Consider the following 24,880-nt stretch of genomic DNA (forward strand, 5'->3'; position numbering starts at 1 on the left):
CTCCTGTAGCTAGCAGTTTGCAGCGGGGCGCCTAGCTACCATCCAATCAGAGAAGACACTGCGTTCCCAAGAACTACATTTCCCAGAAGCCTCTTGGGTACCGCTTTGTTTTTCAGTACCTGAGGCCGCTGGACCGGTCCAGCGACTAGGCGGGCGTCAGCTTGGCTGAGCCTAATAGATGCACGTGATCCCTCCCTGACCTGTCTCGGGCTGAAAAGGGGCGGCGCCGGCAGGGTGGCAGGTGCACAGGCAACTAACGGTACCCAGTGGTCCTGACCTGCTGCTGAATGTCTGTTCCCGAGGAGGAGGAGACGCTGCTGCCGCTCACGCAGAGATGGCCCCGGACGAGCAAGTTCCTACTGTCCGGCTGCGCCGCAACCGTGGCCGAGCTAGGTACCGGCCTCCCCGCCTCGGCCTCCCCAGCGAGTGGCCGCGGCATCGTGCTGGGGGAGGGATGGGCGGGCAGCCCCACTCCAGGCTGGAGCATCTTCAAAGGTTGCGCCCTCGCAAGGATGTGGTCAGGTGCCCAGTAGGCCAGCTTCGGGAGGAGCATGGATTGGAGGTGTCCAGGGTCCTTGTCTTCCCATCCCCAGGGATGTTGCCTTGTGCCTGAGTGAGTACACTTGGGCTCTTCATGAGCCCTCATACCTCTCTAGGAAACATCCCCCCTTTCATGAGGATGACCTTTTTAGAACCACAATCCATTTGTTCACATTTTTTCCTATCCTTCCTTGGATCGTCTGTTTCGTGGTTTATAGTCTTAAGCAGCCTCAGAATCTTTTAAGATTCGGGTTTGCGGGAGGGTGCGAGAGTCCCACCTTGGGGGACTTCAATTATTAAACATTCCACTTGAATATCTATTTTAAGTCAGTCAGCCACATCACTTCTTTGAGCCTATACCGTGTTTACCTACAGGAGGAATCCTGAGAAGTAATTTTATAAATGGTAAATGCAAGGCAGGGCAGCTATTTAATTGGGGACATTATTACAGTTGATACAGTAGTGGGTCCTGGTTACACAGTTGCGGAGACCCCTGTGTGGCCTCATTCCAGGCTGGTGGGGGCACATGCAGAGGAAGGCATTTACAACTGTTGCCTGTTGCAGAGAAGCTGTTTTTGTTTCAAGAACATCATAGAACCAGGCGCGGTCGCAGCACTCAGGAGGCAGAGGCAGTTGGATCTCGGGGTTTGAGGCCAGCCTGGTCTACAAAGCAAGTCCAGAACATCCAAGGCCACACAGAGAAACCCTATCTCAAAAAACAAACAACCAAGCAAACAAACAAATAAATAAATGAATGACTAGATAGATAGACAGATAAAAATCATAGAAAAAAAGATTCATCTGCCTACCTGAGTCAAAGCAAACAAACAAACAAAACACGAGCAGACCACTATGTGGATTATGGTGCCATGGCAAGACCAGATGGTGTATTTTTCAAGGGAGGGCATGTTGTCAATACCACATGTGGTCTTGTCCAGGAAGGAAGGAAGGAAGGAAGGAAGGAAAGGAAAGGAAGGAAGGAAGGAAGGAAGGAAGGAAGGAAGGAAGGAAGGAAGGAAGGAAGGAAGGAAGGAAGGGAAGGACATTTCTGGTGCATTAGTAATTTGTAAATGTTACTCAATCTTGTTCTAGCAGAAGTTATTTACTTTTATACCTAGCAGAGTCAGCACACTGTTGTTTTGCCCTTTAGACACTTTCTTTCTTGCCCTTTGACCCTCTATTTGCCTCTCTTCCCTCAAAGCCAATGAAGCATTTTTTAATCGACTTTCTGAAATAAAATTTGCTAACTTTTAAAAACATCTAAAATCAGATGGTTGAGTGACTAGATACCTTAACCGTTTGACTCCTCCCTGAAGCTCACTGACTTGTACAGAAATGTGACATGTGCTGGAGAGAATTATATGAAGACTAGAAATCAAAAGCTACGGAATCAAAGTTAGTGGGTGAAGGGGAGTACACGCGAATTCAGCATGAGAGCCTGAACTAGGAAATAGCCAAAACCAAAGAGCATGTTTTGAGAAGCAGAATTTGTACTCAGGTGGATGGAGTCACTTCATATTTTATTTTAGTTTCACATGTTAGTATAGCACTTGTATGTGCAAGATAAGACACATCTGTTTAAAGAAATACTAAAGGTTAAATACTAACCTTTTCAAAACCTAATGGAAATACGTAACACCTCCCCCCACTCTCGTATCTTAGAAAAGGTATTCGTGGATTCTAGACCAGGTAGTGGTTACTGAAGATTTTTGTGTACTGTCAGCGATGTGCATAACTTGACTCAATACCCTTCTCTTAGAGTTTTTAGGGACATTGTGTGTTTGAAGTTATTATGAGTTAGGTAGCTAATATATGCTCTCATATAAAAATAATCTGTCTCTAACAAAACATATAAATAAATTTTACAATGAATAAAGTTGGGACTCACAAAGAACTCCGGAATAAGAGGTCATGTATAAAGCTTATCAGTTCAGAAAAAAAAAAATAATTGAGTATTTGCCTCGATTTGAAGAATGTCAAGCATTGGCACCCCTGTATACAGAAGACATTCTAACTTCCTTGAGTCTTGTACATCTCAAACATCAGTGTTGTGATTGATTCTCATGGAAAAGGAAATTCTTATGAAATCATGAGAATTCCATCTCAGATTTGTTCTAAATTTGTATTAGATCTCAAATGACAGTGCCTGTGGTCAAGGAAGGCATTTGTCTTTGGGAAAATTGAAGTGGGTTTGAGATTATTATTTTTTTAATTGAGAAGAGCTCAAGAGTTGCCCTACTTTTGTGGGATTCTTTTTTTGTTTGTTTGTTTTTTGTTTGTTTGTTTTTTGTATTTGGGGATGCTTTGGGGCAGTGAGTCTTGGATTTGGGATTTGGGAAGGCATGAGAATGTACTTTGTAAATCATCCATCTACTATATCAGAGTATGTGGGAATGGGTCAGGAAGTGTGTACTTTTTAGATTCCCTAGCTAATTTCACTATATTTTCATACCTCAAAATCTCAAAATCTTGGTAGAATATGAACCCTATGATTTTAGAGGGTTTGTTGGTCGGAGTGTTTTGGAGTTTTCCTTCCCTTCATTTGTTCTTTTTTATTTCATTAGCAACCTTTCCCCTCGATCTTACAAAAACCCGACTTCAGATGCAAGGAGAAGCCGCCCTTGCTAGGTTGGGAGATGGCGCAATGGCATCTGCCCCTTATAGGGGCATGGTACGCACGGCCCTGGGGATTGTCCAGGAGGAAGGCTTTCTAAAGTTGTGGCAAGGAGTGACGCCCGCCATTTACAGACACGTAGGTATTTATCTTGATTCCAGCTGGTAAGTTTGTTATGAGTTCAGTATCCTTTGCTTTCCTCTTCAGCTGTATCCAAAATCCAGCAAAGACATTGTATTATTCCCACACACACACACGGACACAATAAATCATTAGAAGGAAATATTTTCAATTATTTTTAAGGAGTTACTGTCCTAAACTTTGAGAGTAGCAGATGGAAGTATTTAAACTGTCCAGGAGATCCTTGGGACAAGCTGGCCAACTAGGCTAGCTGGAAACGGTGAGCAATAAATGAAGTGGGAAATGACAGAGGTACAACTGATGTCAGCCTCAGACCTTTGCACAGGCATTCGTACCTACACACAAATATGATTCCACACCTGTGGGCATATCGATGCACCAACCTCACCCTATAACACATGTGAAAAAAAAATAAACTGCCACCATTTCTATGAAACACTTTGAGATAATTCAACGAGTATTGCCACTTAATAAATCCAGATATAAAGTTATAACTGTTTCTACTTAGCTGTGTGCTTGAAAATTTTTCCTGTAAGCTCTTTAACAATACAAGGTAGAGAAACATGAATGATTTATGTCGATTTTTTTATTTATATGATAATTTATATAATTTTCCCTTAGCCTTAAATATGGTGAAAATTAAAGGAACTTTCAGTTAACTTTCCTGTTCTTTGAAAGTTAAAATATATTTATCTTCACCCTGTACATCAAAGACCAAGTAGGCTGACCTGACAGAGGGCAAGAAGTCTTGCCTCATCCAGACTTGGCACTAGATGTCAGCTGTGGTAGTGATGTAGATGGAACAACAGGGGTGAACATTTGCCTCTGTTCCCAGGCTAACCTTTTCTGTGGGTTGTTAGTGGTCACTGTCACAGAGAAAACCCCTCTAACCCTGCTTCCAAGGCAGCAGTCACAGGAATCGGTGTAGCTGACATAGCGACCTGTAAACAGATTCGAAAGAGATGATGGGATAAGTTTAGCTCTTCTGTACCTCCACCTCTGTGCTGTTTCCCTGGCCCAAACAGCACCAGTTCTAATCATGTGCAAGCTTGCTAGAATTAATATTCCACTCTTCACATGAGTAGGCTAGCATATGATTTTTAAAAGGGTCAGAATTATGCACAGAAACTTGGACTGTTCTTATAATTTGTGTTTATTTTTTATGAAATGCCAAGTCCAACTTCCTAAAATATCAAGAAAATCTCTTGTATGGGCACCATGGAACTGATTTTAATGATACCGCTTTCCACCTTTGAGAATATTTTTCTGGGCCTCTTTTCATTTGTGTTAGACACTTCATTGTTCTCCAGTTAAGACCTTTCTCATGTGCTTAAAACCGTTAAGGGAAGAAATGTCAATGAATTCTCCAGTATGGTTACATGTGTTTTTTCAAAGAGAATAGCCTTTGTGCACCAAGCCCCACAGTTGCCTGTTTGAGCTTAAATCAGTATATAGAGCTATTTTGTGAGGTTCGTTTTCATTCTGTTTCTCCTCCCCTTTCTGTGGCTGTCTTGGTTAGGGTTTTATTGCTGTGGAGAGACACCAGGCCACTCTTATAAAGGAAAACCTTTAATTGAAGCTGGCTCACAATTTCAGAGGTTTAGTCCATTATCATCATGTTGAGAATCATGGCGGCATGCAGGCAGCCATGGAGCTGGAGAAGGAGCTGAGAGAGCTACATCTTGATCCACAGGCAGCAGAGGCCATATAGGCCTGGCTTGAGCATGTAAAACCTCAAAGCCCACCTCCACAGGGACACACTTCCTCCACCAAGGCCACACCTACTCCACCAAGGCCACACCTCCTAAGAGTGCCACTCTCTATGGACTAAACATTCAAACACATGAGTCTATGTGGCAATTTTCAAGATGGTCAGAATTGAAAAAAGAAGACAGCTGTAGATCTCTTCTCCACCGTAGATCCCTAACCTCACTTCAAACTCCATAACTTAGAAACCCTTAAAACCCAAGTTGTGTGTGTACAAGTTCATAAATGGACTCAAGTTTGGTGAATTAATGTCAGTCAAAAGAAAAAAAAATCAACACTCAGAACTGGCCTGGGGTATGTCTGAAGGGAAGATAAGAACAAACTAGTTGCTAATGAAGTTGACGGTTGTTGTGTTAGAACACACAGTGCGGGCCCAGGATACTGAGAAGAAGGCCAAAGAGAAACTTTCCAAAAAATGTATAGAGTTGAGTCCTGAGAAATGAAGAGGTCTAAAGAAAACAGAGAAGGGAAGCTTTACTCTAGAGAGATCAGACGAAGACTAAAACTTTCTCCATTGAAAGACTGACGAGGTCAAGTCAGATCCTCTCATTTTGTTAGACATAGAATTGAATTTGTGTTTTCATGGTCTGTTTTATGCAGTGTATTCTGGAGGTCGGATGGTCACCTATGAACATCTCCGGGAAGCTGTCTTTGGCAAAAGTGAAGATAAGCATTATCCCCTCTGGTAAGTTTAGTTTTGAAAAACAGAAACAAAAACATACATATATATATGATATACATATAAATATATCATATATATATATGCACATACATGCTGTGACTCCCAAAGGCTTTAATGTTTATTGATTATAGTATATGTAAAATTATCCATTTGTACTAAAATTGCTTTTAGTAGCAGACTTAATAAAGAATAGAAATTCAAATAAGTAAGAGTTCTTTGCATATTGTATACAGGTACAACAGAGATACATCTGTGAATTGTTCACGTGTTATTATTTAATATTTTAATCTTAACAAATTCAAAGACTTGGGGGGAGGGTACATGCCTATAACTCCAACCCTTGAGAAGCGGAGGCAGGAAGATAGTTAGAAGCCAGCCTTTATTACGTAAAACCCTGTCTCAAATAATAATAATAATAATAATAATAATAATAATAATAATAAATAATAATAATAATTTTGGAACATCTTCTATTGTGGCTCCCTTTTTCAAATGCTATTTTCTTAGTTAGCTTTTCATTGTTGTGATAAAATACCACGACCAGAAGTAACTCACAGTTCCATCACAGAGGGTCATAAAGGCAGGAACTCAAAGCAGGAACCTGGAGGCAGGAACAGAGGCAGAGGCCACAGAGGAATACTGCTTACTAGCTCGCTCCCAATGGCTGGCTCAGCAGGATCACCTGGCCAGGGGTGGCACCTCCCACAGTGGGATGGACCCTCTCAGAACTTCAGATATTAATGAAGAAAATGTCCCCACAGACTTGCCTATGGGCCAATCTGATGGAAGGCATTTTTTTTTAAATTTAGGATCCCTCTTCTTGAATGTCTCTAGCTTGTGTCAAGTTAATACAAGACTAGCCAGCACTTGACTTCTATTATAGCTAGTCTTTTTTGATAAATATAAAAGTAACACATTAAATCATTACATCATGTACCTTTATGATTATAATCAAAAGACACCAGTCTTATTTTCAGAATTGTTTTGTCAAATTCAAGACACTACATGTTTGATAAAGAACTTTGAGTCCTTTACATCTCAACACATTTCCACATGTGCCTTTATTTAGATGTCATTAATCCCAAAGGATTTAATTTTCTGAATGAAAATTTTTTTTTTCTCAGAAAATGTCACCCAGGAATAAACAAACCAAGTCAAGATAACTCATGATGTATGCATGGGTTTTTGATTTTTTGGTTCTTTGTGTTTTTTTTTTTTTTTTTTTGGCTTGTTTGTTTGTTTTTCTTTTAGGGTCAGGCTTTGTATTATTAGAAGGTTTGTGTGGTCTAGTTTTTAAAGCCTGTATCCAGGAAGTAAGACATCCCATCGTGGGAGGTACCACCCCTGGCCAGGTGGTCCTGCTGAGCAAAACTGACAGTTTTGTATCAGTTCTTATTAATAAATCCCTACCAATAAAGCCCAGTGCCTTCTGTGCTGGATGGCGCTTACATGTTTTCAGTCAGTGGATTATTGTAACCTCCCTTAGGAATCATTTGAAACTTCTTAAAGGAAAAAAAAACAAATAAAACCTAGGAATGGATTCTCCAGCCGAAGAAATGATAGAAGGCTTTCTTCCGGAACTTGTTTTGTGTTGTTTGGACATATTTATAACAGCAGGAAGACACTATACTGAAGACACAGCGTCTGTCAAAGCATGTTGAGCAAATGGTTTTATATTCGAAGCTTCTCATTCCCGAAAGCCTAGGTTGTTATGTAATTTTTTATGACGTTTATATTGTCACCTTAATTTTTTTCTGTTGTCCTTTCTTTCTTTTTTTTTTCATTTTTATATGTCTTTTTTTTTCTTTCTTTTGTTTTTAGGTTGTAAATGTAGAAGTTTGGAAAAGAGCGTTAACAGTTGTGGGACTTGAGCCTATACACTAATGTACTCCATTCCCAAGATGTAAGAACGACAAACACATTTGATGTACTTTAACCCAAATCCTCGTTGTTCTGGGTGCTTAGCTGCCGCTGATCCTTCTTTTGAGTTACTCACTTCTTTGACTTCCTGGACGCTGTGCCCTTGGACTCTTTCAGCATCTCTTTGGCCCCCTCCTTTTTCCTTTCTTTAGTCTTTCTTTCTTACACGGGCTGCGAACTGACTGGTGAAAGGCCAAGGCAAGGACCAAACCGTAGTCATCAACGTCTCAGAAGGGAAGAGCTCATATGAAAGACTCATATTTCCACCATGTCGTTGCTTATTAAGATCCACAGTAGCAGCCCTACGAGATTACTCTTACTGCCAAGCCTGATGACCTGAGTTAACCTTGAGGACTTACATGCTAGAGGGAGAAAAATGACTCCCAAAAGTCTCTTTCTGTCTCTGCCCCACCCGTACACACTCAAAAGAAATTGTTTGAAGAACCACTATAGCTTTTTACCATCAGAATTCCTATGGCAGCCTTTCACACAGGCCTGTGCATCCTTCCTTTTTGAAAGGCTCTGAAGTTGCAGATGGGCTTGAGTCCCGTGTCTGCTCCCTTAAGGAGGATTGTGGACAGACTGCCTTGCCTTTTTTACCCTCCCTTATCTTCACAGCACTTTTAGGCTTCCGGTTTTGTAGTGTTTGATGAGATAATGTACAACTGCCTGTTGCTTTGAAATTTTAAATTTATAACAGAAATGTAAAGAGTGTAGTTCACATGGGCTGGAGAGATGCTCAACAGTTAAGAGCACTTCCTGTTTTTCTAGAGGACAAGAGTTCAGATCTCAGCACCCCTAATAGGCAGTTTATAACTTCCTGTAACTCCAGCTCCAAGGAGCCTTCTCTGATGCCTTCTTCTAGTTCCTTCAGGCAACATATGCACACATACACACACAGAGAGAGATTTTGAAGTAGTTTGTCTTAAAAGTATGCTCATAGCACCATTAAACAACAAAAAGCACCCTGAAAAAAAAAAAAAAAAAAAAACAAGGGAAAGGTGTTGGGAAACATAGCTCCCAGAAGAAATATGTGCGTTACACTTGTGAAAAGAAGTTGCATCACTAATAAGCTAATTTAAACTCCCTCTGAATTGTTGTGAGAATGTAAAATAATGGAGCCCTTTGTAACAAGCACTGCCTATTCTGTGTGAGTTGGGGATACGGCTCTGTAATTGTCAGGGTTCAGTCCTGCTCACTGTTGGCTGGGGGTAAAGGAGCTTTGGCCTGCAGACACGGTTCCTCAGAGAGAGGAATGCTGAAAAGCCTGTCATTTGGAAAAACCAGTTAAAATTGTGACCTTTGCCTCCTAGGCTGACTGCATCTCTGCTGTTTCGATGCCACCTGCAGAGAACTGATCGGTTCAAATATCCTTCCCTTGGAAGCCATCTCCCTTTTTTGTTTGTTTGTTTGTTTGGATTCAGATGGAAGGATTTCATATTTTTCCTCTACTTTTGATCCTTTTGATCCCTGGACCCAACCACAAGCCACCACTCAGACTGCCTGCTTTTCTGTCCTTTGTGTCACCCTTTACTCTATCTTTAACCTTTACTTTACTGTTTACTCTGTCTTTAACCAGGGCCTCTGCAAGGTTGGTGTGATTCCCTTGTGAAATCTGTGAAATTAGTGGCCAGTATAAAAATATATATATATCTCCTTTTACAATTAGGAAGTCGGTCATTGGAGGGATGATGGCTGGTGTCATTGGACAGTTTATAGCCAACCCCACTGACTTGGTGAAGGTTCAGATGCAAATGGAAGGAAAACGGAAGCTGGAAGGGAAGCCGCTGAGGTGAGTCATCCAGGAAACAGTTACCTCTCCTTCCCCGTTTTCAGTCCCCTGTTTCTTGGACATTTGTCTAATGCACTCTCAGCTTTGTAATCTAATCTTCACTAAAGAAATTAACACCAATTCTTCTCCTTGGTTACATTTGTGAAGAGCAGAGCTAGCCCAAATCGTTCTTGTGCATACAGATGTGTGTGTGCTCTGGGCTGGGCAAACTATATGTGTTTGCAATTCTTTGTTCCTTCTCCTAATATTAGACCAGCCGCCTGTCCTGAGTTGGTGTAAAGAATTTAGAAAGCAGGGCCTTGCCATTCAGAGCTGTCATCTGAGCTGGGTAGAATTGCTGAGAGTTTGAGGCCAACCTGTAATACATCATGAACTCAAGGCCAGTCTGGTCTAAAGGTGATACTATGTTTCAAAAGGATGGAGAGAGATGAATTTGATCATGTGCCCTGTTATAAGCCCTGACTCTGTCACTGTGGGCTGGTATCTTGGAAGTCACTTACTACACAGTCTCAGTATCTTCCTCTTTAAAGGGGATTCTTGATGCTTAACACCACTGTCGCTAAAACACTTGCCTTTGCTCTTGCAAAGAATGTAGAAAGGTCAACATTGCTAATTTCTCTCATTGCTAATGTTTCTCCTGGGGAAGGTCGAGCTCTGAAAGACAGACCCCCCCATCCCTCTCAGGAAAGAGGGAAAGTGCTGGCTATTTGAGTGGAGTCTGAAGAGGTCTGCTTCTGGGAACACTCTGTCTCTTGCTGAGCTGGACTTTAATGAGAAGGGCTGAGGCCTTCCTTGATCATTCACCATCGAACACTGCTTTACTGGCCTCTCTAGCCTGCTCAGCTGCAGCCTGGGCTTCCCTACAGCTTTGAAGGGGGTGGGGGGAGGGGAAATGCACAGCGGGCCTAAAGACAGCACTCTGACTCAGCCAGGGGATAAACAACCCAAGGACCTGTCCTGATGCTTCTAATCTGTGAATCAGAAAAAGAGGCATGTTTGTCTGCAGAGGAAGAAAAACAGCTACAGAAACCCAGAGAGAGTTGTCTTCAGCTGGGCTCTGGTTCTTTGTTTTTTTATGTTGGCTGGCTGGCTGGCTTGCTTGCTTTCCTTTGTCCCTAATGTTGGGAATTTTTGTTTGACTGTACTTGATGTCATTGAGAAAGGAAGGAAGGAAGGAAGGAAGGAAGGAAGGAAGGAAGGAAGGAAGGAAGGAAGGAAGGAAGGAAGGGAGAAAGAGAGAGAGAGAGAAAAGGGAAATGAGAAGAAAAAGGAAACACGTGTGAATCTCGGGACCTTTAGATCCCACAGTTGCCATGTAGACAAAACACAGAGTGATTGTGCATGTCAAAGTGCCACATCGTCCCTTGGCGAGATTCCGGGACAACAAGCCCTACATAAAAGCCACACAGCTAGCAAGTGAAAAAGCAGGAAATTCCACTCCAGATCCTACGGGGCTGAGCCCATGTTTCTTCTGTAATAGACACTGGCACTTGTCTCAGGTTCAGCTGCAGGTTTTCACCTGCAAACAAAAGTAAGAGCCAAAATCAAGATAGGATAGTAATTTTCACAAAAGTGACAATACCTAATTTTAAGAATTCTTAGACTTTTTTTGGGGAGGGTTGTTTTTGTTTGTTTTTAGTTTTTTACTTTAAAAAATCATCTTGCTTCTGAGATAAATGATTTTTTAAATTCTGTTATTATTATGTTATATGTATGGGCATATACCTTTGCCTGCATGTATGTCTGCACCACATGTGGAAGAAGCCAGAAGAGCACATTGGATCAAGGACACTGGCGTTATTCACAATTGTGAACTGCCAAACGGGTGCTAGGAATTGAACCCAGGTCCTCAGGAAGAGCTCTTAAGCACTGAGCCATCTCTCCAACCCGAGATGATAAAAGATTATGAGAGAGTCAGTGTTTGCTGGGTTTGGGTTCCTTTGTTTGGTTTTAGGATCAAGGCAGGACCTTGGTCATGTTAGGGAAGTAATCGACCACTGAGCCTCAAGTCAGTGGCCTGTTCGTGTTTTTGAATATATGTGTATATATTGTGACTGTATAGTATAACAGTCCATGTATTTCCAGTTAAATGAAGGCTAACAACTATTGCTTCCTCCTGTAATTAATGTCGGAATTGACAATGCAAAAATACCAAAAGTGGTATTTTGATCATTTTACTAAGAAGAGAAAATGATAACAGAATTTGCAGTGCTGCCCACTAAAAAATGTTTCAGTCATTTCAGGCATGGCATAGTGTATTCCTGTAACCCTAGTACTCAAGAGGTTGAGGCAAGAGATTTGCAAGCTTGAGGCCAGCCTATGCTAACAAGACACAAAACTAGAAAGAAAAAAGAAAAGAAATAATGGGGAGGGGAGGAAAATGCTGGGTTAGAGATCTGGTTCAGCAGTTGAGAGCACTGGCTGCTCTTGCAGAAGGCCCTGGGTCAGTTCCCAGCACCCACATGGTAGTTCACAGCCACCTACTGCTCCAGTTCAAGCAGAATCCAGTGCTCACTGCTGGCTCTGTAGATCCCAGGCAAACAGAGCGCTTATGTACATGCAGACAAACCACTCAGACACATAGAAGAAATAACTTTTTTTTTTTTAAAGGGAAATGTTTGAGACTGGTCCTTCAACAACAAATTATTCAGTTTATCTGGAAATCAGACTTTTATAGCCTCTAATTTCTAATGATTCTAAATAACTGTCTCTGTCAACTTTCATTGACCTGTGTTAGATCTTTCTGCCAGGCCTGGGATTTGAGCACCTTAAGGAATGGGGCATACTACAGTCTGATGGTGCAGACAGCTTTACTTCAGTTTCAGTATACTTTCATACACGAATGTAACAAAGAGATCAGGATCCAAGGAAGTTTGTTTGAATTCAGAAAAACACGATCAGAAAAATATGTAAATAAATGCCTGTAAGCACAAACTGAACATTAACAGAGCTACCCTTTTCCCACACTTTCTCAGGACAGAACAATTTCAACACAATTGCCTGGCACATACTATAGATTGTACCTGGGAAAGTGGGGCAGAAGGCCTTATCTCTAGATTCAGAATACACAAAGGACAGCATTCAGCATGTCCTTTCACCAGATTGGGTTCTATAGCTATGTTCTGACAGCCATCAAAAATAAACATGTAAATTGAAGCCACATATTTGTCACAGGAGGCACAACATCACATTCAAGAACAGTGCAGAACAAAAACACACCTGAGGTCAAAGGCCTTCTTCTTTCTCTCCTGGAGCATTGTTCGTTCCTTTGGCCGCTGCTCCAGCGGTCTCAGCTGAAAGTGAACTCTCCACATCTGCCTTCCAAACACAAGGCTACACAGAATAACATTTCTCTGTTACTGTTCTTAGATTCCGTGGAGTACATCACGCGTTTACAAAAATCCTAGCCGAAGGAGGAGTACGTGGGCTGTGGGCAGGCTGGGTACCCAATATTCAAAGAGCAGCGCTTGTGAATATGGGAGGTAACGGAAAACTTCTTTAATCTCTCGGCCATAGTCAACGAGTTATGAGCCCTGGCATCAGGGTGCGGAAGGCACGGTTTGGTTTTTCAATAACGGGAATCAGCAATGGTAACTGAACGTTTTTATCCTGGTGATGTATGAAAAGGACCAAAGGCAGGAAAATTGTTCCCGTAAGGAGTTAAGAGCAAATTGTTCCTAAGACCTCCTGCCCCAGTCCAGGTTGCCCTCTGAGATGAAAACTGTGGAACCAATCGGCAGACAGTCGCTCTGCCCAGATGCCCAGCTCTCTTCCTGAGCCTCTGCCCCTGCTCCTTTGGCATTGCTCCTGAACAGCATGGCATGCAGCCTGGAAATGGGAGCATTCCTCACACAAACAATCTCTATCCCTCACTTATCATTTTTACTTATTAGTTTCTTTTTTTAATTAACATAACCAGAAAGTTTCAATTGGTCAGGGAATTGAAAAAAGATTTTTTTTTTGAAGGCTGAGCTGGGAGGATCATGAGTTCAAGGCCAGCCTGAATCATAAAATTAGACCTTATGTAAAAAAAAATTAAGATATATCAGATGAATATTCTTATTAAGGAAATGTTATTAATATGGTAATACCTTACTAGTGAAGCTACAAGTTATACTAGAGAATATATAAGAGGGAAGCCATTTTAAAACCAAATTATATGTTGACAGATACCTTTACTAAAAAGTTAGATATGGCCTTCCCTAAGAAGAGTAATTATTTTAAATGTATATGCCTAAATTTATAACTTCAAAATCTAAAACAGATAAAAATATATGGAAATAGCGATCATAGCTTCAAAAGGCTAATGGCCATTTCACCACTAGACACATAGTTCTGAAATTGGCAATGTCTGTGTTTTAGACATAGAGTGGGGATGTCTACACCATGGTTACTGTTATGCTAGCCATGTTTACTCACCAAAATGAACATAAAATCTTCACAAGAATTGGAATATAAGGTCACAAGCAACAGTAAACACTAAAGAAGCAGCTTGTCTTTCTTGTTGAGAATACAGAATTTAGGGCACAGAAATGAAAGATGCGTCCCTGTCAGCTTAGGTTTTCATCTCTGAGGATGGCCATTTCCTGTATATATGCACAGAACTTCTCGGAACGTAGATGGCAAGGCTAGCAGCTACCTCCATCTTCTGAAATCATCTTAGGCCCATCGCCAACCACAGTACCTGCCACTTCACTAACCTCCCCAGCTTGCCCTCTGCCACAGCCCTCTAACTGGCCTCTTCCCTCGTCCTCAAAGCTGTGTAGCTTACCTGTCCAGAGAGACTTATCTAAATCACTGATCCAACATGCCCTGGGTGTCCTGCCACTGGCCTCTCGTTAGATAGCAAAGTGGAAAGTTTGTAACCATGTAGGATGTAGGATACCACAGTCAGCTGCCTGAGCAGTCCACCGAAGCCACTAGCTGAGAGGCCCCATCCCTCCATGTACAAAGCTGTTCCTCACCTCTCTGCTGCGGGTCTTGTCCCCTCTTGCGTTCGGTTTTCTTCCACGCATCCCTTTAATACTCGGCTCTGGGCTATTCCCAAACCTCTCACAACCCCTCCCCGTACCTGGTCATGTTAGATGTGCTCTTCCATGTCGCCACAATCCTGTGCAGTTATCTTCCACTACCTTGAAGGCAATGTGCATGGTTTGACTCATCTTCCCCCCCCCCCCCCAGTTTTTCACATAGACTCATCAAATGTTCAGGGCTTTGTGGGTGAAGGAATCATTTCTAAGATGGATGATATGACTCTAAGGGACTGATGGTTAATGGTTTTCTGTGTCACTCCAGGTATGTCTGCTGTGTCTCATTGGTAGTTAATTCCTCCCCCAGGAAATCCTTGTGCTGTAGTGTCTCGATTTGTGCCTTCGGGTTTTATCACAGCCTTACCTTCTCCCAAGTTCCACTTGCTCTCTCTCAGGGTCTTCCTTTGGCTGTTTCTATAGTATCACTTTGAATGTATTTAAACCAAACTTGATTGTCAAACCACTTTCTTCTCCATTCTCCATCATCTCAAAATACTCCACAATCTGTTTTGGTATTTGGGTATGAGTTTTGTCATTCCTTGTTCCTTGTGCTGATTAGTCTCTGCATGCGGTGAATTCTGTCTTCTTATCCTGGAGCTTCTAGGTTCATACATGACTTATTGCATTCTCCACAGATACTACAGAAGCCTCCTCAATGGTCCCTTTGTAGGTACCACATAGCCACTTTTTCCTGCTGCCCCTGAACTGGCTTTACAAAGGTGATCATTGCTGCTGTCTTATAAAAACACATAAAAGCTGTCTGTTTCCACCTTTATCTCCAAAAATAAAAGCTTTCTGTTTCCCCTTAAATTGTTCACACTTAGAACATTGCCTTCATCTTTTCTTTCTTTCTCTATATTCAATCTGCTGGCTATTTCTGCTTTCAGAATTTATCCAGAGGCTGAGCAGGGTTCCACAATAACTTTATTGAGCCAGCATTATCTCTTACTGGGATTAGCATGATGGTCTCATATCCAGTCCCCTTGTCTTCCTACAGTCTGATGTCTGATCCTCTCCACAGTAGCCTGACCCAGAGCTGGCTCCTACAGTTCTCTGTCTCCCACACCTGCTCTGTTATACCAGCCTTCTGCATAATCATTCACAACCCAAGCCAAGTCCTGCCTCATGGCAAATGCTTCCCTTGCATCAGGGGCACTTTCTTTCGACTATCTAAACAGTTATTTTTCTATGCTTCCTTTGGGTGTCTGCTAGGTGTCATTTTAGCAAGAGACCTTCCTTTTCACCCAAACTTCAAAATCCATCACATAGTCCATTCTTTTGGTTCCCTCTTCCTTTCCTGCTTGTCTGCAGAGTTCTGACTTTAAAATGCACTAACATCTAGATAACCGGTAGTTTGTTTTGCTCGCTGTTTCATCTGCCATCAGGGAGCAGAGATGCTCATCTTACGAACGACTCTTACCCCAAGTTCTAGAAAAGTACCATTCTACCCTCAAACATGCCAGTCCATTCTCACCCCGTTATCGTCCATTTGTCTATACTTCAGTGTGGGTTCTCCTCATAAAACCTCAGCACTGTGGTATAGCTTTCTTGTTTTAAATAGTTTCTTATTATCACCAGAAGAAGACAGAACAGGCTTAGTGTGAAACAGTGGCCGAGATCTGTTTAATGGTCAGCATCTAACTTAATGGTCAGTCTAACTTAGCCTCAGGCAGGAATTTCTCAGTCCGAAGCCCAAAAAATTCCCGAGGGTAATATGAGCATAGCTAGATACAATGAGTGCCCATTCTGTTTGTAGCTTGGCCTGCTTCTGATTAAAAACAAGAATGGTGTCTTTCATTCTGGCACACAGTCCGGCCCCAAGCCCAGCATGTTTTTGACACTGAAGACATTCACTGCCGAGTGAACGAATGCTCAACCCTCTCTCCTTTGCCAGATTTAACCACTTATGATACAGTGAAGCACTACCTGGTTCTGAACACACCTCTTGAGGAGAACATCGCCACTCATGGCTTATCCAGGTGGGTGGCTGTTCGCACTTGTCTTGTTTTCTTCTTTAGGATTTAATTTGGTTTGTAATTAATGTGTATTCACGTGTGTCTGTTTGTGGACGTGTGCATGTGAGTTCAGGTGGCCCCTGAGACCTGAAGTGTTTGTTGTACCCCCTTGAGCTGGAGTGACAGGTTCTGGGAACCACATGCTGGTCCTCTGCAAGAGCAGCAAGAACCCTTAATCCCCGTGCCATCTCTCCAGACACGTATATGAGCTGGTCTTGAATTGTCAGCACAGATTCTAACTTTGGGAATCTTTTCGTCAAGACTGTCATGCCGTCACCCTGTGAGAAGGATGATGCTATGTTTTTAAAGAGTCATTTCCTTCAAGTCTGTTGCGGTTAAAACGTGGAAGAGACAGATAAAAATCACCGCATAGTTCAGACTAAACTCAGCAACATCTGTACTTGATGGGGCTGCCCCAGGGCCAGTTTCTGATGGTGGTCTCTTTAACTCAACTCAGCAGATCTGTGTGGCCTTCTGTGTTGAGTTTCCCAGTCTTCATCTTGCAGCGGCCCCTGCCCAGGGAGCTCACCAACAGGGAGAGCTAGACACTAGACACATGTGAAAACCATGAACAGCAAATAAGGAGAGAAAAGAATGAGTTACTTCAGGGCTCAGAGGAGTGGAAAACAAAACAAAAGCAAGAGGACACAGAGGAAGCGGAATGAGACATGAAGGTTTGAGGGAATTCAGCTCTTCTGGCATTCCTTCTCCTTGACACACACTTTCAACTTCTCTATTACAGTGAGTGACACTCGGCCTCTCCCTGAATAGAGTGTAGACAGCTCCAGAACAGGATCTTCTTAAACATTTATTTATTTATTTATTTATTTATTTATTTATTTATTTATGCAGGGGTTGGAGGTATGTGTGCATGCCAGAGCATGCATGTGGAGGTCAAAGGACAAATTTCAGGACTCAGCTCTCTCCTTCTGTGGGTTCTAGGAACTGAAATCAGGATGCAGGTCATCAAGCCTGCCTGACAAGCACCTTTATTTCCCAAGCGATCTCAAAGGGAGAATATTGTCTCTCCTGTTGCCTGCTATAAAAAGAAGCCTGGTTCCAGGAGGTACATATCTCCTGACTGATCAGGCTTTAAATGCCTTTTTCTCTTTACTGAATTAAGCATTCATTTTAATCTCAAGGAGTATTTTGCACTGTGTTCTTTTTAAATGTCAAATGCCTATACCTAGAATTTGGGAGATATGGACTATTCTCTTTAAATTTCATTATTTGTGCCCTACAGTTTGTGTTCTGGACTGGTAGCCTCTATCCTGGGAACACCAGCTGATGTCATCAAAAGCCGAATAATGAACCAGCCTCGAGACAAACAAGGAAGGTAGATAAAGCCCTTAGTGCCCATGGGCTGGAGTGTCTGTGGCACTCGGGGTATTTAAAAGATGCTTTCTTTTAGATCTGTGTCTACAATTAAAGGTCTTTTAAATGCCTGCTCTAGCTCCCAAATAATGACACAGAGACTTATTACGTTTATTAATAAGTTTCAATCACTATAGTTGGGCAGTTACTCACCTATATTAACCTGACCTGCCTGGCCTGGCCTGGCCTACTTCTCAGACACATGCCCTGTTACCTGCCAACTAGTCTCACCCCAGCTGCTCATGCTTCATCCATGTTGTCACGGTGACCTCCTCATCCCTCTTCCACCTGGGAACCTCTCCTGGGATTGCAAGTCCTGCCCTAACTCTCATGCCAACCATAGGCTGCTCAGCTCTTTATTAAACAATCAGAAGTGTTGGAGAACAATTCTTACACAACATTGAGACAAGAGATGATTCATAGAAATACAAATGCCAGCATTTGGATGGCAACCAGATCTCTGGGTACAGAAATAAAAACACTATTCACAAAGCCATCCCATAACATTTATGCAATAGAGATGTATTCCTGTGTTTTCCTGTTGAGCAAGGCAGTTGTTCATATAAAATTACCTTCTCTTTATCTGATGAAACTACACTAAGCCTTTGGGGAGTTGAGCTAACAGTCATGTTATTTAGACACAAAGAAGGCATTGTGACTTTATTGTTCTCAAAGCATTCAGAGATCATACTCTGCTGAGAATCTGCAGACCACCCTGCAAGGCGTGGGCCTTTCAGGTAACAGATTTTGATGTGGTGTTAAACAGCATGTTCTCTTTGGAAGACGTCAGATGGACTGAACTCTAGAGAGGACCAAGGGGGTCATGGGAAAAAAAAAAAGAGTCAGCAGGGACATGCCTAAGACCAAATGAAGATACCTATGTAAACGGAACGGTGATACTGTTTGTTCTAAATGAGCAGAAAATATTTAGCTCATAATGACCCTCCTTGGATGGCTCTATTTACATCTATGTTTATATGTGATGAAATTTGACAAAGGTCTCTTTCTTCTTCCAGAGGACTTTTGTATAAGTCATCAACTGACTGCTTGCTCCAGGCTGTTCAAGGGGAAGGCTTCCTGAGCCTGTATAAAGGCTTTTTACCGTCATGGCTGAGAATGGTAAAGATGGAGGATATTTCTGTTTCTTCCTTTATTTTTGTTTTCTTTGTATTTCAATTACTTGTACTTTGCAGATACTTTTCATTCTCTCCTCTGATGTGTGGCATGGCCCACACAAGAGGCCCATCCATTCTTTCTTTTTAAAATATTTTTTTAGGTTTTTGATTTTTTTTTTACCTCGTCTTAGAATAATGTTTTTTTTTTCTTGACAAACTAAAGGCTAAGAGAACCTGTTACATTTATTAATAAGCAGGTTCATAATATATTACATAAGTAGATAAAGGCAGAGTTTTTCAAAAACTGATATAAAGCCTTTGGTAGTCTTCTTAGCTAAAACATCCTAGGCTGGGATGGATATATAGGTTTCAGATTTTCTAGAAGCGTTTACTGCTTCAGAACTTGTTTTGATGACAGAGTTATAGGGGCATTAATACCACAGAGATCCTGCTTTAAATGAGAGTGCCCTGTGCTTCTGTCATTTACTGCCGTGCCCTTCAGTATAGCACTGGATAGAGTTAGCGATGTAGCAACTATAATGAAAAGCAAGATATGCTTATAAATATGAAAATGTAGATGAGTCATGGGGTTAGAAACTCAAATAATCAGAAAATCAACACAATATAGTAATAATACACACACACACACACACACACACACACACACACATTCGAGTACATGCCCTGTAGAGAGGGCTTAGCCTTGGATAAGAAACTGTAAATGGTGGGAGCCACAGGAAGCATTCCTAGTGCTTTGGAGATACACAGCAAGTAAGGACAGCTTACACTCCGAAATGCCAAAGGCCTCCCTACAAGAGACTTCTGAACTGAGGTTTGAAGAATCCGTAAGACTTGACCATGCAAAATGCTAAGAAAACAGTCTCTGGAGAGAGAGGCGTTACTGAGAGGCTAAGGGCAGGGAAATATGGGAAGCACAAACTGGACAAGCTGCAGAGACCTGGAGGAGCAAGGCAATAAATTTAGTTTTTGATACAGAAAGTTCTGGGTACCTGTCGGACATCTGAATAGATAGCTACACAAAAGACTGTTACCAGAATTAGATCAATAGCAGAATCTTAGATAAGAATGTAGGGACGGAGATGTAGGGAGAGTAAGAACTGTCTGCTTACAGATGGCAGCTGGGAAGATGCGCTGTCTATCAGTATGGGGTTGTAGACGGTTATTAGTAAGAAATTAACAGCAAAAGCTCTTAGCAATGTCTGATATAAATTGCGCCAGTCAGACTTTCATTGCTGTAACCAAATACCCAACACCGGACAAAACAACCTGAAAGAAGAGAAGGGTTTATTTGGTCTCCTGGTTTCAGAGGTTTTAATCTGTGGCCAGCTGGCTCCATTGCTTTTGTGGGCTGGTGAGGTAGAACATCCTGGCAGGAGGATATAGCAAAGCAAAGCTGCTCACTTTATGATGGCCAGGAAGTGGAAAACTCCCTACAGGAAGAGAGGATGAGTGCACCCTTCAAAGACTCCCCGCTACCCACACGCACACCCTGTCCAGGAAGTAAAGAGCTGTCCACAGGAAAAAGCCAGGGACAGATGCACCCTTCAAAGACTCCCCACGCATACCCATGTGCAGGGGTCAAAGAGATGGATTAGTGGGTAGAGCCCCATCAAGCAGTCATCATCGTGGTGCCCGTTACTGTCTTGTTGATCACTGCTATGCATGACTGAACCCAGACATCTGCCTCCTATGCACCTTCAGGTACTAGATTCACTGAAGCTTATAACTGGGTCAGAATAGCTAGTATGTTTACACTACACAACACATTTGGTATGCAGGTACCTGGCGGGCCTCATGGCCAGCATGTTCTCCCTAAGCTCAAGCCCTATCTGGGCCCAAGTCAGCATGAGAAGGTCACTTGATAAGCATCACACCTGGAGGAGTCTGTTTATAAACTTAAGATGCAAGGCTGTCAAGCCAAGAGAGCTTTTGGATAGCTAGCTCTGCAGAATCACGAATGAGAAATGACTGCAGTAGGCTCAGGACCAACCCAAGGCATCAACACAACCATGCACACACTTGTATTATTTACAGTAGTCACAACTGTGCTGGTGGGGAACTCAGTATGTAGAGAGAGTGTGCCCGAAGCCAGGGTGCACAGAGGCTCCATCAACCCCACACATTAGCTCCCCACCATCTTTGGCAACATGATTTCTTTGTCATGAGTTCATTTAATACCCGGCACTAAACTCCACCACAATCCTCTTCCCTAGTTAGAGAAGGCGTGAAGTTGCTTCACCCTGCCCTTGCGTTTTTGAACCTGTAATGTTGTATTCATGTGAAGAGCAAAACTGGCAACCGCCACACCATTAGAAATGGCTGCCCAGTCCTTCTTAAGCAAGAACTCCTGCCTCCTTGGCCTCTCTGCAGTTGCCTCCTTAACTGCCCCATTTCTGATGACATGGGGATATGGCACAGTCACAGCTTTGTGCTCCTTATTTCAGCTATGTCTCCACGGATCAACCAACTGCTACTTGGTAAATTATCAGTCTGCCAGTGTAACATGCTCAGTAATCCCCAGTGCAGGCACATGCATTCCTTTACAAACACATCTAGCAACTCCAGTCTAGGTTCTAACTAGCTAAACTCCGCTCTAGAATGGAAATCATCTCTAGTCACTGATCCGAACCAAACCATTTGGTCTAAGCACTCTTTCTCCGATTATCCCTACTTCCTAGTATCCATGCCCCTTTATCCTAGTTCCTCTGCCTTTGGCCAGGCAGATTAAGGTCAGGCCATTCTGAACTGGGAGCTCCTTTCTCTTATTTCGTGTGAACCTGTTTATGCAAAACATCTGAAATTGATTTTTTTATGACACAGCTTTTATAGGCTGATCTTTATCTTCCTCACCTCTTGAAAATCTAATTAAACAGCAGCTTAGTTCAAAAGTCAAGGCATCCCACATCATAGCTGTAGCCGGTAGAAAACACCCCGTGGTCCAGTTCCGCACTGGGGCAGGTGGGCAGTGGACTGCCAGCCAACGAATCCTCATCTGTAAAATAGGGATAACATCTGGCCTTTCTGTTGTGTTGCTGCTGTTCCTATTGCAAGCTGCTTTTAGAGAAAGCTGTGGTCAACATGACATGAGAATGCTTTGTAAGTTTCAAGGTGATTTCTAGAAATAAACAATAAGCTATTTGTGAGGCTTTTTGTTTTGTTTTTATGAGTGGATTGAAAATGACTGTGTCACTCAAAGATGTATATGTGTCTGTGTAGACTTATAATTGCTTTGAAATATGCACTAACCTCTTTGGTTAATCTTTCAGACCCCTTGGTCAATGGTGTTCTGGCTCACTTATGAAAAAATCAGAGAGATGAGTGGAGTCAGTCCATTTTAAGCCCTTAAAGCTAGAGTGCTCGTTGTTCCCGAACAAGGGCATCTGCAGCACACACACCCCTATTATTTCTACCTCTCTAGGAAGATACTTTACTCCACAGAGACTGCGATTTACAGGGGGCAGCAGTTTATCTTTCTATGGAAACCCGAGTTCTCTTTGACTCCTCTTTTTATCTAAGAGCGATCTGTCTTGTCAAATCTCTCAAGACCAACCACTGAGACCCAGCGTGGCATTTTCTAAAGAACGGAACCCGGACCTCTTTTTGACCTTGGGCCAGAAGGTTTGGACTTGGACCTGCTGAGCTGTGCAGAAGTTTCTGCCTAGAGGAACACCAGCAGGAGCCAGCACCTCAGACCTGGGTAGACGCCAGTGATGTGGAAGACTACAGTGCTTAGGATAAACATTTAACCTGTGCGCCCGGATACACATTTAACCTGTGCGCCTGTATTCATTGTTACAGCTTGACAAGTCACTTTTCTGTTTAATAGAGCGCTCATATTGTAATCTACAGGGAGGCAAATGATAATCCATAAATAAACATTTTTGAGTTTCCCTAGTGATGAAAGAAGTTGCTTTACCTTTTCTTGCAAGGAGGATGGAAAGATTAAACAAAGGCAACTTGAAATTATGTTTGGATTGCAAGGAAAGAGGCTGCTTGCTTACGGGGTCCACCTTTACATGTGTGCTCACTGGTTGCTACCCCTTCATGCATGCAACAGCCTAGTAATGTCCCCTGACAGCCACAGACTATCACGTGGTGAGGGCAGAACCTTTGCTGTGTAACACATTCCTTTACAGCCGCGTTTGTTGGTAGCTCTGAAAATCCTAACAAAGGGAACCACGGCATACCTGACCGAGATTCAGCTCTCAGGCTCTTCTTACGAAGCACCCCGTTAGGTCATCAGCTTTTCATGGATGTTTTGGGAGAAGGACTGACATGAAGGCAGCCCACGCTGAGATTTCTCCTTCCATATCTCTCTGTTCCACAGAAGGGAGGGCAGAGAGAGGGATCAGCAGCCTGAGTATTAGTCATTTCGAATCCTACGCATGCTTGCCTGAAATGTGGCAAGTGCACACCATCTGCGGTCCATGAGACTCTCCCCAGTCTTGGCACTCAGTCCTTTTTCTTGTTTTAGAAAGGTTTCTCCAGATTCACCTGTAGACGCCTGCTCGCCCAGCCTCAGACCCAGGGCATTTCGGGATGGATGGCTGCAGCTAGGGGTAAAGGCTGGGGATGTTACTAGGAAAACTCCAACCACTCAGGCCTAAGGGGAAGATTTCAGAGCCAACCAAATAGCTGCTATGATCGCACAGGTGCTGGGCCACAGAAACAGCTGCACCTGTGCTGCGCGACTGTGCGGGTGGAAAATCACTGCCATCTTAAAGGAGGAAACACACTTTTAAAGACATTTCAATGTGTGTAACCGTCTCCTTTTTCTACTTGCAGGAGGGGGAGTTCGATCTCTTTACATCTTCAGGTTGCCTGTCTTTCCATTGCATTTGTCAGTCTGTAATTGAGTTGCAAAATATACATGTAGTCTGTATTATGTGCTTAAGGTCCCCGAGTATTCTGTGCACAAACTGAATCACTTTGGGGAAATGTTGTTTTTTTTCTATGTTTTGTAATGTTTATGACTAAGTAAAGATGGAATCAAATAATTATATCCAAGCTGGACTGTTAACAATCGGCGTAGCTTTATTCTTTTGGGGGCGTGGGACAGGAACACCAGCTATGTCCCGACTGTTTTTCCTTGGTCTCTGAATCAGTGTGAATCCCTGGAATTGTTTGAAATTATCCTTTGGGATCATCTGATTGAATCCTGCCTGTCAGTTTACAACTCTGGAAGCTGAAACCTGGAAAAAAAAAAAAAAAAAAGGTTGCTCCTGCTGCAAACTGCTAAGATCCTGATGATGATACCATCCCAATGGACCATCATAACACACTAATGGTGTCCAGTTGCCAAACCCTTACTGCGTGGCTTCAGAACAGCCCCATCACAGGTTCCGGGTCATCTCCAAGCTTTTTATTTTTATTCTTTCTTTTTTCTTTACATTACTGTTGTTTTATCTCATGCATTTTCTGTAAATCTGTGTCGCTTGCAACAAAACATTTAGGGTGAAATGGACTTGAACATAAGCCTCTTTATCATCTGGTCACTTGTGGTGTCTGTGATGGAGAGACCATGACACTGATGCTTTGCTAGAGAACTCGACTCTTTGGTACCTGCTTGGAACATGCTTGGTCCTTTGCCACCATAAACACATCAGAAGCATCCTGTCTGTGACTTTCACACTTCCCTGCTGTGTGACCTTGTGGAGCTTCTTAAGCTTTCTGCAGCTCGATGTTAATGACGCTAGGCGTTTTTTTTTTTTCTTTTCCTTTGCTTTCACAGTTTTCTCTAGTCAAATGATCCTTTCTTTTTCCTTTGTAAAAAAATCTACACATCTTTTAGTTATAAATAGGGTTCTAATCTTTAGAGGCAAATTAACAAGTGTATCTAATTAAAGGGATCGCCTTTCTTCAGGCTGAT

At 42.5% G+C, this 24,880-nt stretch overlaps 1 protein-coding gene across 4 annotated transcripts; it reads left to right on the forward strand.

The window, feature by feature from the left end:
* The first annotated feature begins 73 nt into the window (after nucleotides 1-73).
* Slc25a27 (solute carrier family 25 member 27) lies at nucleotides 74-24,018 on the forward strand. 4 transcript variants are annotated; one of them, XM_060369690.1, is made up of 11 exons: nucleotides 335-393; nucleotides 1,089-1,117; nucleotides 1,315-1,353; nucleotides 3,105-3,296; nucleotides 5,663-5,747; nucleotides 9,334-9,456; nucleotides 12,826-12,938; nucleotides 16,381-16,465; nucleotides 17,745-17,837; nucleotides 18,892-18,994; nucleotides 22,278-22,572. In XM_060369690.1, the coding sequence occupies exons 1-11, from the start codon at nucleotides 335-337 to the stop codon at nucleotides 22,347-22,349; spliced, it is 993 nt and encodes a 330-aa protein (XP_060225673.1). In that variant the 3' UTR covers nucleotides 22,350-22,572. The 4 variants fall into 4 exon arrangements, with proteins under 4 accessions (XP_060225672.1, XP_060225671.1, XP_021498870.1 ...); XM_060369689.1 differs by lacking the exons at nucleotides 1,089-1,117; nucleotides 1,315-1,353 and having other exon boundaries at nucleotides 74-393; nucleotides 22,556-24,018; XM_060369688.1 differs by lacking the exons at nucleotides 1,089-1,117; nucleotides 1,315-1,353 and having other exon boundaries at nucleotides 77-393; nucleotides 22,430-24,018.
* Nucleotides 24,019-24,880: the final 862 nt, after the last annotated feature.

This window comes from Meriones unguiculatus, chromosome 16, assembly GCF_030254825.1.
Source record: "Meriones unguiculatus strain TT.TT164.6M chromosome 16, Bangor_MerUng_6.1, whole genome shotgun sequence".
NCBI classification, from domain to species: Eukaryota; Metazoa; Chordata; class Mammalia; order Rodentia; family Muridae; genus Meriones; species Meriones unguiculatus.

Excerpts from the sequence above, each read along its gene's own strand:
- Slc25a27 (XM_060369688.1), top strand. The coding sequence starts at position 288 with ATGTCTGTTCCCGAGGAGGAGGAGACGCTGCTGCCGCTCACGCAGAGA. Across the intron at positions 12,939-16,380 it reads AGCGCTTGTGAATATGGGAG|ATTTAACCACTTATGATACA; the intron begins GTAACGGAAAAC and ends CTCCTTTGCCAG. Across the intron at positions 16,466-17,744 it reads GCCACTCATGGCTTATCCAG|TTTGTGTTCTGGACTGGTAG; the intron begins GTGGGTGGCTGT and ends TGTGCCCTACAG.